Genomic DNA, 15,286 nt, shown 5'->3' with positions numbered 1-15,286 from the left:
TCCTGCTACAATTATATCAGCTTGCAGATAATTATTTTAATCAATGACTGCCATTTGAAGGTGTGCTCTTCTCCTAAAAGCACTCTGCAAAGACTGACTTAGGAGGAAAACTCAGAACTTCAGTCAGCCACACACAAATGTTACTAAGCTCTGACTCTGCATGTCAAAAGGTGCCAGGGAGTCAGACAGCAGAAACCACAGCTAACTCATGTCACCTTTCAATCCACACTGGGTACCCTCCTGTCTGGCATGTGGTATTGCAGAAGCAGGAGAAAATATTAGTCTCACAGCCCTGGACACGTCAGGAGACAGAGATTACCAGGTCTACCTATAAAAGAATATTCTTAAGATCTCCTGCTACTCTGCCATGTCACACCGTTTTTCTGGTGGCAAAGATGGGAGAGAGCACTCAGCATTTTTTTCCATCCAGCTTTGCTTTAGGCAAGTAGAGACAACACAATGATAAATGTACCTTAGAGATCCTGGCATTTTTTACACTATGATTCCTTTAAATGTGCTTCCAATTTCAAATATTTTTAAGAAAAATGCTGATACAAACAAGGCTGTAGAAAAGTTCCTGCCTTGTTTCCTTCTCCTTGCATCTTCTATTGCAAGTCTTCCATTTTGCACACACACTTTGCTAGGTGAGGTCAGGAGGAAACAATTATTTGGGAAGTTCCAGCAAAAACATACCTTTTGCAACAGGATCCCTGGCTAATCACTCACTATCTTGTTTCCAGGACCTTTGCCCAGTCTCAGTGACCTCATTCTGTTTATTGTTTCTTTACAACTTATGACTTCACCCACTGCACACATCACCTGCGTTCGTCACCGAATACAAAAGTAACAATTTCTGGTTTTCTGCTTATTACAGTAGCTTTGTGCTCTACAGAAGCTTATCAGGCAGCTCTTGAAAGCAAAACCCATTAAATGACATCACTGCTGACGTTATCCATAGGCAGAAGGGTAGCCAAGATTAGTAGGCAATTTGCCATTTGGGCCTTGACTGCCTGCCAACACTACTGCTCTTCCACATGGTGACAGTACCCGCAGTCCAGCTGCAGTTTTGGAAGGGAGGTGAACAGCTACCCAGCTCAGTGCTCTGTGGTTCTGGCAGGCAGATGTGGACACCAAGAAAATCTGTAATCCTCTACTAGTAATTCTCTGAATTATACAGATAACCTGTGCAGCAAGTAGCACGTAGTAAGTACAAGTTTACAGACCTCTTTTCAAGACAGCTCTCATCTGACTTGAACGTGGGACCAGTTGTTCTTTCCCACTAGTCTTTACTTCACCCTTTGAAGGGTGGCAGCTTTGTCTCCAACCAGGAAGCAACAGGAAGTATATATTTCTATACATTTCTATACATATATATATATTTATATATTTCTATACAGATCCCTGATTACACCTACAGATCAGGTGGATGCTATTTACTGAGAGGCATGGCTCCACTGGAATGCAGTCAAACAGAGCTACACCTCAGTGTACAGGCACTGGAGGGTAAAAGTTACTTCTAGAAGCTCACAAAAGGCTTCCAGTATATTTAACTCCCCTTCTACCTGTACACTTTATAATCTGGCACATTTTTCATATTGTTTGTTCTCAGTGGCATCACATACCAAGGTACATCTAAGCAGCCATTCAGTGATTGACAGTGATTGATGCATCCTTCATGGTTTGCTGGCAATATATTGTCTGATCTTGCAGCACTAAGAAATTCTTAAGAGATTAGTGAAACTGTTTCTATGATCCTGCATTACAGTACTTGAAATTTAGCTAGTCCTTCTTGGACATTTACCATTGCTCCACAATCACTTGAGTACAAGGGTTCCTGATTTAGGTTTCAGTTTAGAACCAGTAGCATGTTTCTGGTTTAGGATATCAAAAATATTAATGTCAGGTTGGAAATACAGAAAAGTAAGTACTTTTGTTTTTTTTCTTTAAGAAATTCTTCTGTTTAGTGTGAGTCTTCTCTCTCATTACAGTACTTGAAATTTAGCTAGTCCTTCTTGGACATTTACCATTGCTCCACAATCACTTGAGTACAAGGGTTCCTGATTTAGGTTTCAGTTTAGAACCAGTAGCATGTTTCTGGTTTAGGATATCAAAAATATTAATGTCAGGTTGGAAATACAGAAAAGTAAGTACTTTTGTTTTTTTTCTTTAAGAAATTCTTCTGTTTAGTGTGAGTCTTCTCTCTAAAAAAAAAAAAAAAGGCAACATACCCAAACCAACACAAAATAAAAGGCTGTGCTTCATATTCTTCACAGGCACCATTTGAAAGGTAACAATCATGAAGAAGTCTGTGCTTGCACGAGTAAATCAGATTAAGAGAAGTAAGGAAGAGCAAGTGTTTTAGGAAAGTAGAACACAAGTTACTTCCATTAGCATAGCAGAACAGAATTTAAGCAAGACTCCTGGTGTTTACCACCTTAATAATGCTAATTTAAGAACTGGTAGTCTCTTTTTAACTGTTCCTACAGAGCAAGCAGAGGCACCATAAAAACACTGTAACAAGGAAAAGGACTCCACGAAAGTAAATCCAGCTCTCAAAATACGGGAAGAGAAGAAATCAAGTCACAGCCCTGTGTTCAAATCTTACTGAACTCATCAGAGCTGATGCAATGAAGAGAGAGGGGTTAAGCCTTTAGTACCCACATTTCAGCATTTTGAACACTGTTAAAAATTAAGAACCAAAACAAATATTTGAATGCCTGAGAACATTCCCCACCAGATTATAAATATTTTTATGAGGTTAGATCAAGAGCTTAAACTAATTGCTAAGGGTTCCTTTGAGGTCTTTACATTAGTTACTTCAACGAAAAACAACCTCCAGGGTAGAGCACACCTTTATGTACAACCTAAATAAAGAACTGCCTCACTGAGTGCTCAGTAATGGGGGGATGCAGGAAGAACAGATGCAGGAATTTCAGATACTTGTTAATTGCTCCTTATTCTATCCCAACAAAAAAACCCACCATATTTTCTTATCCCGATGCGCTTATTTAAGGTGACTGTTTTAAACAAGCCAGACTGAATGGCACAGGGAAAACACATGGCACAGGGAAAACACATGGCACAGGGAAAACACAAGTTCAAAGGTTTTTCTTTTTACATGGTGCACTGACCCCTACTCTCATTATGGGTCATAAATGTTAATGAGACTTCGTCACCAGCTTGCTGAGACAATACATTTTATCTCATTTCCTAGAGCCACGTATCAATTAACTCCAAGGAACTTTCTATGAGACTGAATCTAGCACCTTCTCCTTTGACCCCACAACCCCAAAGGTTTCTTGTGTGTGTTTTTTTTGCTAAGTAGCTCACTTTTTAATAGATGGAAGAAAACAACAGGACTGGAAAAGGTATTTTCTTATGGAAGTGTTAAAATCAGAGCAAACTCATGATTAAAGAAGGAAACACTGGAGAGCTGAAGGAGTTGACATTAATAACTTTACTACCAATTCACTTTAGTTGGGTATACTTCCTGAAATAAGTACTTACCTTTAACAGATCAGTAGCACTTTCCTTACATGTCCCTTTGTTCTCATACTTCTCTACCACTGGTTTTAAAGCCATCAGTTGTTACTGCTTTCATAAATATCCCCATCACTAGCGATGTAACCAAAAATGAGATTAAATTCTCAAATCTAATATTTGCTAAGAAAAATGCATCTGACATGCTAAAACAAAAATTTTCCTTTTACTAAGGAAGGTTTTGACACATTAGATTGCCTTTCTCTCCAGTTGACACTAATCCTTACCCCCTGCACATGCCTAAGTTCACCTCAGCTAGCTAATGTGTACTAGACTCTTGCATGTGGTTCAGGTTGCATTTTCAGCTTGAACAAATAACTACCAGGTGCTAGAAATAAAACAATTTTTCACAGTATCATTATGATACACACAATTGGTGTTTGCCCACACTCTCCACTGGGGAGCTGGGGAACCTTCTCTTCCTGGTACTGTCCATTCCTACATCAGCCACAGGCAAGTCTGAGAAAGGAGACACACTGACACCTCCTTCACAGGGTCCAGCAGAGGCAAAAGATGATCAAAGCCATGTCTCATGCAACTCATCTATAGGGGGACAGTAGAAGGAAGGGAAGTTTTGTGATACGCTCCTCCTTTGCTTGGTCTTAAGGATTCCTCTCCAACTTCTCCCTGCCACGAGGTCTCTCAGTTATCAGAGAGCTGCTGTCTCTTTCTATCACAAAAATTAGTCTGTCTTGCTGCATTGAGCTTTAATAGGCTTCTGGTTATTCAAAAAACCTCAGGACAGATGAACAGATTTGGGCATTCAAACTATAACAGGATTTCTTAAGAACTGTTTCTAGATATTTTTTAAATAAGAGTTTTAAATTTAAGGGAGTATTAACCATGTATTTCAGGGCTCTTATATATTAAACATTTACTGTGCCTAGACACCACATATTTACTCAGTGGCTCATATGGAGGAAATATTACTTAATCTAATATTATGGTCCACAACTCACAGGTGAAATTCTTGCCAAGAGAGCAAAGAAAATGGAAACACCAAACATAGCTCAAGTAAAACCCTACTTAGCTGTCTGTAAGTACATCTCACATGAGCACCATGTGCACCTGACCAAGTGCAGAAATCGTTCATTTTCTCTGTATGCAATTTCAAAATAGTTTGGGAAAAGTTCTCTCAGCAACACAACCACCTCCCTATCACTTTCATCTGAAGTCACTACAAACTCAGTGAAACCTTCTTCCTAAGAGGAAGCATTTCTCTGGAGTTCTCTCCCTTTTCCTCATAATTATTCAGTGTCTGTCTGTAGTTCTAACATGTCAGAGACTATGTAATACACTTCATTAGATCACTGATCGAGTCACTGCAATGAATTTCCTACTTGTATTCATCATCCCCCTCTTCTTTTAGCCCTGGATCTACTTCATGCCCCTCCTTGTTCCATCTTGTGAACACTGACTCTACTGCTCCATGACAGAAATAAAAACACAAGCACACGTTAGCACCAACAAATCCTGTATTACAAGGACTCGAATTCCTATGGATGCTTTGACCCAGGATTTAAATAAAAAACCCAACAAAAAAACCACAACAGAAAAAAAAAACAGAGCGAGGAAGAGATTTTCCTTCTAGCATGTACAATACTTAAGAGGATCAGGGAAGCACATTTCTTTTACTATTTTTGACCCTAGAACAGCAGACATACACATCTAAAAAACTCATGTACTGACCAATTTCCAGGTACACAGCACTACTCATGTAACATGTCCCCTCTAAGATGCCATTTCTAAGCATTATTTGTATGATGGGGGTCACTATAGGCACATAAAGAACTCCAGTAAAAGCTGTGCTGTAACTGAAGTTTATACCAGCACTGTTGCAAAACTGTGTTCACATCAGCTATAATGACAGCATTTTCCTTCTCCTTTTTCAAGTGTTTCAGGTTTTTTTATTGGTACATCATACCTGAAAGCAGGTACACAGAACTGAAATTCTTCTCCAGTTTGCCCAGGAGCACAGTAAGAAAGCAGTCAGATGAGAGAGACGTCACATCTTTAGAGCTTTGGTCATACACCACCACTTCCTGCTTGCAATCAATTTCAATCTGAAACACAAGTAATTCAGAATGAGATAGGAAGGAAGAAGATGATTAAAAGCACCACATTATCACTTGCACCAGGGTTCCCACGTATTTGCTATGGAGCAGTTTAAATATATAGATTTCTTACACAGCTGTATGGAAAATAGTTTTTATTTTATACTTAATACGCCTGATCAGATTTAATTCCTTTGAAAGTCTGTAAATTGACTACTTGCTCCAAGCTGAAGCATCCTCTGTACATTTCTACCATTAGGTAATTTTATGTCACTTGTAAAATGCTTTACCTTCCACTAGATTGGGTGGCTTGTTTAAAAAGTCAGCTTTTTTAAAAGAAGGCCCTACTTCAGTTTCTGCTTCTGGCTTTTTTTTGTGTATGAACAGTAAAGAGACTTTAAACTGCCTGAAACCACATACATTTTAGCCATCTATACAACATTATGTATGGAAAATAGTTTAGATGGTAGTTGTAATAAAAGTCTTCAGTTTTTAACATGGCAAAGCAATAATGTAATAGATTACTTCTGTAACCAACACATTGGAAACAAATACCAATGGATTAAAAAAAACCCCACACATAGATACACATTAAGTTTAAACAACTTAGCTATTTTCTTTTCACTAGTAACACTATACGAAGAAACCCCACAACAAAGCCAAAACCCCAAACTACTCACTGACAAGTATTTTAAACAGCAAGTAGAAGCCAGGATTGAACTGTATGACCATCACCAGGGACCCTGAGGAATCCTTCAAAGTTTAGAATGAGAACCTTTCCTGTCTTAACTACATACATTTAAGGAACTGTGCTTTTCAAGACATAGAAGAACCCTGAGAGTGGGTTTTTTTCTGAGTCATTTCCAAATCACTCCCCTTTACTCTGTCACTTGGAGAAGAGCTGGCTACAAAGAATCTCAAAAGATAAACTGAAAGTAGTAACCAATGGCCTCCTACATCAGGTAAGAGCCCAGCAAACCTCAGTCCCCTAATTTTGCTTTTTAAAAAGGAATTCCCAAAAGAAAAATAATTCCCAGTCACTTTCCAGGCGTTCCTTTAGACAAACACAAGGAGTAACAGGCGAATGACCTTATGTTTTGCTGAATGCTGGATGAGCTCTGTGATCAGCACTTTGTCCTGCTGCAGCCTCCTCTTCATCAGCTTGGAGCAGTTGATGTTGATGGCATCCAAGATGTGGGAGGTGTTGTACTCCACAAAGGGGCGGCTATCAACCAGCAGCAAGGTTTCCGTCCCGCTCTCCAGCAAAGCCACCAGCTTCTCGGCGACGATGAGTTGAGTCCTGATCATCTCATCGGCCATGACAACAATACGGCCTCTTTCACCACCTCCCGCTCTAATTGGCTGTGATGATGTAATGGCTGTGTGCTCAAAGGCTTAGCCACACCATTGTGCTGGGAGGGTGTGAGGTCATGCTGGTGGCGACTGGCAAAAGAAAAGTTAAACCCATTTTTCAGAAAGAGCTCTTCAGCTGAATGTCTCCTCCTGCTTCCAGTCGGGGTGCCGTTACAAAGGCTCCGCTCTACAAAGCAGCCCCTCACATCTGATTCATCGGGAGATGACTATGGAGCAGCCATTTCACAATTCCAATAAAAGATGCTTTCTGGCTGCTGCTGAATTACATCATTCTTTACCTTTGCTCCCACCCATCAGCTTCACACTCTGGACTAAGAGCCTGTAAGAAAAGGAAGAAAAAAAAACAAAACCACAACCATAAACAAGTTTGCAGAACAAAACATTCAAGACTCACTGCATACTGGTCTATATCACAAAATAATTCCTCTCTCTGCTGTATATGCCAAACACCTAGAGAGAACTTGCAACTACAGTCTCTGAATCTATTCCAGCAATCTTGCCTGGACAATTATCTTGCATTTCAGGCAATGTACCCTGTCTTAATTGCAGACTTTTGTTGCCACTAGCTCTGCTTCTTCACAAAACTTTGTTAGAATATAATTAAGAGATACTGCCCTTTCAATAGCAAAACCAATTAGGTGCCTTTCGGCACTTCACCACTTAGACAGAAGTTGTAAAATTAATTAAGGGGTTTTTTAATGTTTAATGCCTGGAAAGTATTTCACAAATCAGCGCTGCAAGTCGGGGAACTGAAATTGTATCAAAGGAAGGACAAAACTTAAATCCACCTCTCTCTTTTAAGAATATGGTTGAAGAGAAACCAGAAAAGCAAGATGCTACATCAGGACACAAGCATTTTATTTTAATTAATCACCAGACACAGAACAGAGGCCTCATGAATACACTACTGAAAGGTAAAGCAGTGTGCACTGTCTTTGGCCCTCCTGCAGCAGGTGAGACAGTTCTATGAGGTGCATTATACTTTTCAGATAAATAATATCTGAAGCAAACTACACTTCTGTAAAACTAGATCCTGGCAGCACCTGAATCACATCAACCTAATCAGCAGCAGTAAAAACACCTGACATGTTTCACCACTGCCTCACAGTTGTCCTCAGGCTTCTCAGAGTATCCCAAAATCCACTTTGATGGAACAAGTCCCTATAGGAAAACTCCTCAGAAAGGAGCCATGTTTGTCCATAACAGATTTAGCTGCACTCTAAGGCATATAGTGCTGTAGATATAAATAGAATAGAAAACACAAGTCAAGTTGCTTTGCTCCCACAGTTCAATACTTGGTATCTTTGTGCCATCATGGATATTTGACAGAGGTCTCTACCTAAGGCTGTGAGGAAACACAAGCCACACGTTCAGCTGCCTTGGTAATTAATTCCAGCAAGAGGAGATAACTGAGGGCGGTGACTTCTTCAACCAAGGTGGTGGAGCTGACAGGTTAGAGCTGTACATGGGAGGATAAGCCTGACAGAGTCCTAACCTCTGCAGTAAAGGCAGACTGCTTGAAAATGAGTGATTTGGGCTCAAATCAGTACAGGCTAAAGTCAACTCTGCAAGAAACCACATCTCCACACTTTGTGTATCTCTCACATCATCGCATTCCCTTTCCTATTCTGGGGAAGTGATTTGAGGTCACAAAACTATGCAACAGCTCTTGCACAAGGTGCCACACACCTTCAAACGAGTCTTAGGTCAGTTCCGGCCCATGCCACCCAGGCTGTGACTCAAGCAGCCTTTCTATCTCTGCCTTCTGCTGGGTGGGACAAAGCAAAGTAACACAGCTATCCTAAAACCAAAGTGACCAGCTAAAGACAATAAAAATCCAATTGATTGACACTCCTGAGGCAGCAAAACATTTGCAAAGAGAAGCAAGTGATGAGGATGCATTTTCCTGGCTTCTTAATGGACAAATGGGGATGAAGACTCTATATTTTTTTTTCTAAATAATAACTTTACATGCTTCAGTTTGAAATGTTTGTTGTGTATCCTAATTGCAGGAGACGTAATTAATTCAAACTAAATTACTGATAGTTTATTAAAAGTCATGTTACAGTAACAGGGTGATGGGAAATCTCACGTCAGCAGATGTTTCACTCATTAGATATGCAATACAAATCTAAACATTCAAAATCTTAACTAGATCAAACTCTGAAAAAAGTAAAAGCTTCACTTTAACAACCCAAAAAAAGACAACTGAAAGGAACTTATTTTGTAAGCGTTTCACGTAGCAATACCACAAAACCACCAGGTTTCATACAAACAGCCATTAGGATGACAAAGTGTGATTTGCTGTTTGCCCTGACTCTACAGCTACAGAGCCAGTGCTTTTCAGCGTGGCCAGATAAATTGAAGCATACAGCATATTGCTCTAAACTACAAAAATGATTGGGAAATTACTATACTGAGCCTTAATTAAACCTATTTTAAAAAAACCCCAAACCCTAGCTTAGCAACTCAGTTGGCAGGTGTGAAAGACTTGTCATTATATACTGGACTCAGGGTTTCTGTACACAGGCTGGAAGATACCAAAAGACTATGCCATCATGCAAGTGGGAAAAAAAGTGAAACTTGATAGTTTCGTCCATATTTTTTAAATTATTTTTTTTTGCAGAGAGAAAAAAGTATTCTGCATTTTTCTTTATTTCTCTTAACATGCCCTGTCACAAATTTTTATTCTCTCTTACTCATATCAAAGGCTGCCAGACACCAAACCCACTGAGCTCAATGAAAACTTTTCCACTGGCTCTAGTGGGAATTGGCTCTAGCTCTTCTGTGAGCTAGACAGTTTGTTCGTGAACTAGACAGTTTGTTTTGATGGGTAAATTGCTGACTTAAAGTTCAAGTAATAACAGGAAAATAAAGCATCTGAGAAAGTACAGGACTCTAAAATGGAGACAGTTAAACATAAGTAATCTTTGATTTGCAACTTTCAGTTTAGGTATATTTCTTATTTTCTAAATGCTTACTGCTTGCTGTCTCAGCCTTCACTCTCATATGACATGTTTGTTTCAGAAGACCCTTAAAGAGAACTCAAACCAGTCATATATGGTGACTGGATAAAGAGCATGTAAAGAACACAAGTCAAGAATCCTTTAAAATAACACTAATACCTTAACGTGTTAAGTTGCTGAAAGCATTCTACCAATGGCTTGAAAGTAATAAACTTAACAGTAACGTCACCTCAAGTTATTGTGATTGAAATCCTATTTTGACAGGGACACTCCACTGGGCAAGGGAGGTACATTTTTATAAATTACAGGGTTTTGGTTTGGGTAAGGTCTCACTGTTTCTGGTACCACCAGACTTTGGGACTCTTCCTTGTGACCTATCTAAACAAGAGGAACTGGCAGATTCCTTTATTTAAACACTAGAGCTGTCCTCCCTTTCCTGGTTACTGCTCTTACCATTCAGCTACTATGAGGAGCTGAAGTACCTGTTTCATTTCTAATTATGGTTTATAAAAAGGCAAAATTCAATTTCTTGACTGTTCTCTTTCTTCTCTGCTACTTGTGACTTAGATCACAATGGCATGTATTGACACCATAGTGTCTCATAAAATGATGCAATATAATGCTTTGCCCTAAGTAGGCCATTATGTTGCTGATCTTCAAGCTAGGAAACCATCTTAGTCACAGGATGTTCTACACCAAAACGAGGATTACAGAAAAGTGAGCTGTAATCAAGCTATGAGATTACTGCATGAAGTCACTCACATACACTCTGGTAACACTGCTTGGCTTCCTCCTCCTTGTAGATGGGCTGCAATATGTGGCACTCCTTGTTACCTCTTCTTTTCCAGGGGAAAATTAACTTTTAATTCGCTGTAAAAATAAAAAGATGTGTTCCACGCTCACCCAGTGTCTTCACAGTTTCTCCACTGTTTAAAGAACCAAAGCAACAATAACCCTACTATCTTCCATACCAAAACCAGTGGATCTCTAATATGTATATGTAATGCTGCCACAAAACTACAGGATCCCTCTTTGGCTCAGGATTCTTGTCCCCACCCCAAATGGCTCAGATGGAGTGAAGCAGGCAAGCACAGAACTGGAAACCTGGCACTTAAGTTTGATTCTTCAGTCACAATAACTCACATGTGCTCCTAATTTCTACTTCTACCACTTCCAACTCCAAGCAATTCCCTTACATCACAGGAGGACACTTGTTTGAGTTATCTCAGGCTTTGCCCCATATGATGGCAACCATTTTTAAAGAGGCAGATGCGGAAAGAATGTACTTTTAAAACTCTTGGTGTGACACTAATTCTGCTTCAGTTAAGGAACTGGCAGAAAGCTTCTAGAAACCTTGCTACAATCTCTAAAAGGCTTCTACCTCATATAAGAAGACAACCTTGAAGTTGAACCGTGGTGTCATAAACACTCGACAGTTTTGTTCCCGACATCACTAATTCCTGCTTTGTCAGGTGCCTACAGCAACGCTCCCACATTTGTTCCTGCTGGATGGCAAAACGCCAGCCAAGTAACTTAACAGCATCCCAACATCAGAAGGTCCTGAAGGGCAGCTTTTGGACACTCAGCCCGAGATACCTGAAAGAGTTGATTTTTAAAACAATGCATTTTTACACTATCTAGAGCCAAACACAGGCACATATGAAGAAAAATATTATCTTCCCCCGCAAATTTCCTTTCCTGCTTCTTAGGGTGGACACCAATGCAAAAATGAAACCCAAAAACCAAATCAAAACACAGAGGTAGGAGCTCCTAAACAGCAGGATGCACGTCACTGCTGGCACAGCAGCTGTTTCCAAAGGAGTATTTGGCTTCAGTGTTACTGAGCTGAGAGCTGCAAGTGGTTCAATAGCCAGGGCAAATACCATCAGCACCAGCCCCTGCCATCATGGCCACACGTGATACTCAACAAACAAGCCTACACCATCTCCTGCATCAGAGAGGAACTCCTCATTTAGGGGTCACAAGGTGAATTCCCACTCCTGAGAGATGTGAACATAGGATTCCCTCACTTGTCCCAGAAAGATGGAAACAGAAGTTGTTCTGGACAGATGCTTGTAACCGATGCTACCAGAGACAGAATGACAACGAAGGAGAGGGAGGGCTGATCTTTGCTCAAGTTGCTATTCATCATTAGCAAGAAATACAACATGTCTATGGAGCACAAGGGAAATAAGTTTTCTAGTGAAAGTGAGGAACGGCTGTACTGCTTCTGGATTCTGCAAGCAAGCCAGTAAATTCCAGAGGTCAACAACTGTGAAACAGAGTGTAAAGTCTTGGGGAAAAAAAAAAATTAATGTAACTGAGGTTCCAAGAACACTATGCCTTGCCTGCCTCTGGGCAGGCCAGAGCAGTGACATTACAAATGTTTGTGATTTGAAAGAAGAGATGTATTAACAAGGTCTTGTGTTCCTCAAACGAGGGGGGAATGAGGGTGTCTTTTGGCTTTTCAGATTACTCAAGCAAGTGACATCATCTCATAAGCACATCATTCCTTCATGTTGGTTGGAAGGTGGAAGAACACACTCCCCCACCCTGTTGTGCATACTCTTCGTGGTGCAAGAGTGGACAGCAGCAAGGAAGTTACCCAAATAAACATACAGATTAATTTATTTTTTTCTTAAATGCCACTTAGGTACCACATTCATAAATAGAAGCAGTTTTAAGAATTTCACCCTGCTTTCCCTTTGCTTATCTGTATGGCAGCTAATGGCTGTTCCCTTTTCTCCTACTTTCAGCCTGTCTGTACTTCAGATTTATCCATGCAGTCAAAATGGAATAATGTCAATTTTCTCCTCCTTGTAAAAACAGCAGCCATATGCATTTTAGATTACACACTATACATTCATGAGAACACCAAGTATAAACCATACCAAAAAAAAAAAAAGATGAAGGAAAATTTTGTTTAGTGCTCTCTTGTCCTTCATCCTACTTGGCTAATTACTCAGTTCTGATTACTAATTCTAAAGGAGTCACTCCATTTCCTTGTGCTCACTAGTCTGAAAACTGAGAAATGGAGAGAGAGTCAGAAAGGGTATCAACTTCCTAAGACATCTCTAGTTTAGATTTTTTAAGCTTGCTCTATTTCTACACCTACACCTCAGTGACATTTTTACCACGTGCACTCTAAGATAGCTGGACTAAGCAAAATGAATGGACCTTTCATTTAGATAACAGTAAGGTACTGCTTTTCATACAAATGGTGGTGTTTGAAATAATGTGTTCTACAACCAAAACAAAACCAAAAAACCCACTACCAAAACATCACATTTCACTGACCTACTCAGTACAGCCCTCAAATATGTGCAATATTCTAGCAAGTATCATCCATGTACCACCACACACTCTGAGAATTAAGTCAGATTATCATCACTTGCATTTACCAAGAAGCCAATCTCTTTGACACTCACTGTGGAATAATTAACATTAATTACATGTTATAGCAGGGAAACCTGACTGATAGAATGTGAGCTCATAGGAAGTGTCAGAACATGCTTGTTCATATGTCACATCACTCTATTCAACAACTCAGAGACTTTATTCGGGGACTCCCTTCTCCATCCATGTAAGGAAGAAGCTCTTTCCATGTAAAAATTATTTTTCTTTGTAGATTCACAGCATATAGTTTTGTGAACACCCAGAATGAATGCTTAAGCCACTCCAAACAAATACTATAATACATAACATTTTTAATTTCTTATTGCCTGGGAGACTAAGCAATCAGGAAATATTTCATTGGATTTCTAAAAGATTATTCTCCCTGTATAAGTTTCCAGTCAAAGCAACTGAAAATTCTGGAGTACTTTCATATAAATTCATTATTGTTTCATGTCAAAAGCAACTACTCACCTACATTTAAGTCAAAATCTAAATGGGCTGAACAGGTTGCCAGAGGGTGGTCCACATACAAAGGCCAACAGAGGGAAACACCTAAACACAGGAAAATAAATAATTAAAAAAACCTTACAAGTAAAAAAACGCAGAAAAATTTATGTCACTGTTTCGGTGTAGTCATTTGCTGAAAAACTCCCCCAAAGGCATGAAAACCTAGGTGAGAAGAGATCCATCTAGCATCCACTTAAATAGAAGGGGTCTGAAAAAGAAAGTTACGTTGTACTGAAAAAGAAAAAAGAAGAAAGAAAAAAGGAGAGAAAGAGAGAGAGAGGGGAAGGAGAGAGAGAGGGGAAGGAGAGAGAGAGGGGAAGGAGAGAGAGAGGGGAAGGAGAGAGAGAGGGGAAGGAGAGAGAGAGAAGAAAAAGAAAAAGTGAAAATAGCCCCACAACTAATCGCTCTACTATCTTTAAAAAGAGTAAAGAAAAAACGTAAAGATTCTTAAAAACAAACCAAAAAACCTCCAACCAACAGTAGCCTTCCAAACAGCTTGACACAACTCCCTGTGGGAAAACTAATTCACAGGTGATGCATTTGTGTGGATTCAAGCAAATTCTTGTTCAGGAGATTGCCATAAATCAGTATGACTACAGCTGCGTTTTGCAGCTAATGAAACAGAATATCCTGTGTAATTACTCCCACCTTCCTACATGCTAAAAAAGCCAAGAGTGGAAACTGGTAACACTGGTGTCACCAATCATTACGGATCAATATTGCCAACCATACCCATACAATCTCTATGCAAAACACCTGCTGTTCCTACATGAAGAAATTAAATTACAACCTTTACACGAGGAAGTAAAAATAAACACATTAGTGTCAATTCCAAACCATTTCCTGGGCAGTTAAACACAAGATTCAAATCATCACTGTCAAGAGATGACAGCCTCAGCTCCACTTAATCACTGTAACATAAACGATCATAATAAATTATTGCCTAGCACTGCCTTACTATGAATTCCAGGAGTGGCTCTGAACCACATAGTAAATGACAACCGTGAAGGGCCACCACGGCAGAAGGCTGAGGAGATTACAGCAGTCAGTGAACAGATCCAAAACACGCATCACCTTACAAGGAAAGGAGCTACAAGAATCACCTTGCTGTCTTCAGGCAACTGCTCTAAAAACCTTGCAAAGGCCAAAAGCAGAACATGGCTCTAGAGCCCTCCAGGCTGGTAATTAAGAGTTTGCTACCCAGATCATGCTCTGCTCACTGGGATGGACACCTTGACTAGGACTTGTGAGTTTGTCCCTGGGAGGTGCCAGGCTGGAAATCCTCTCACTCGTCCATCTTTATCATACTGGTGTACATATTTGAGAGCAGCAGGGCAGAGAGGTGGATAAGATATGTTGAAGACTGTCTCTTCCCCCCTGCCAGGCCAGCGGGCAGATACCCTTTCAAGGGTCAGCAAGAGGCTCTGCAGACCTCCCCTGCTTCTTCCC

At 40.0% G+C, this 15,286-nt stretch overlaps 2 protein-coding genes across 2 annotated transcripts in view; one reads left to right on the top strand and one right to left on the bottom strand.

Moving 5' to 3' along the window:
• Nucleotides 1-6,914, bottom strand: part of DUSP16 (dual specificity phosphatase 16) — a 30,089-nt gene extending 23,175 nt beyond the window's left edge. Inside the window, exons 1-2 of the mRNA XM_010004776.1 lie at nucleotides 6,684-6,914; nucleotides 5,465-5,603 (exon numbers count right to left, since the gene is read on the bottom strand). Of these exons, the coding sequence (XP_010003078.1) occupies nucleotides 5,465-5,603; nucleotides 6,684-6,914 (370 nt within the window). The remainder of the gene's footprint in view (nucleotides 1-5,464; nucleotides 5,604-6,683) is intronic.
• CREBL2 (cAMP responsive element binding protein-like 2) overlaps nucleotides 6,913-15,286 on the top strand; it is a 67,300-nt gene continuing 58,926 nt past the window's right edge. The window contains exon 1 of the mRNA XM_010004775.1: nucleotides 6,913-6,966. Within this exon, the coding sequence (XP_010003077.1) occupies nucleotides 6,913-6,966 (54 nt within the window). The remainder of the gene's footprint in view (nucleotides 6,967-15,286) is intronic.

The sequence above is a fragment of the Chaetura pelagica genome, unplaced genomic scaffold (assembly GCF_000747805.2).
Source record: "Chaetura pelagica isolate M959 unplaced genomic scaffold, ChaPel_1.0 scaffold479, whole genome shotgun sequence".
Taxonomy (NCBI): Eukaryota; Metazoa; Chordata; class Aves; order Apodiformes; family Apodidae; genus Chaetura; species Chaetura pelagica.
This window is presented reverse-complemented; position numbering and strand designations above follow the sequence as displayed.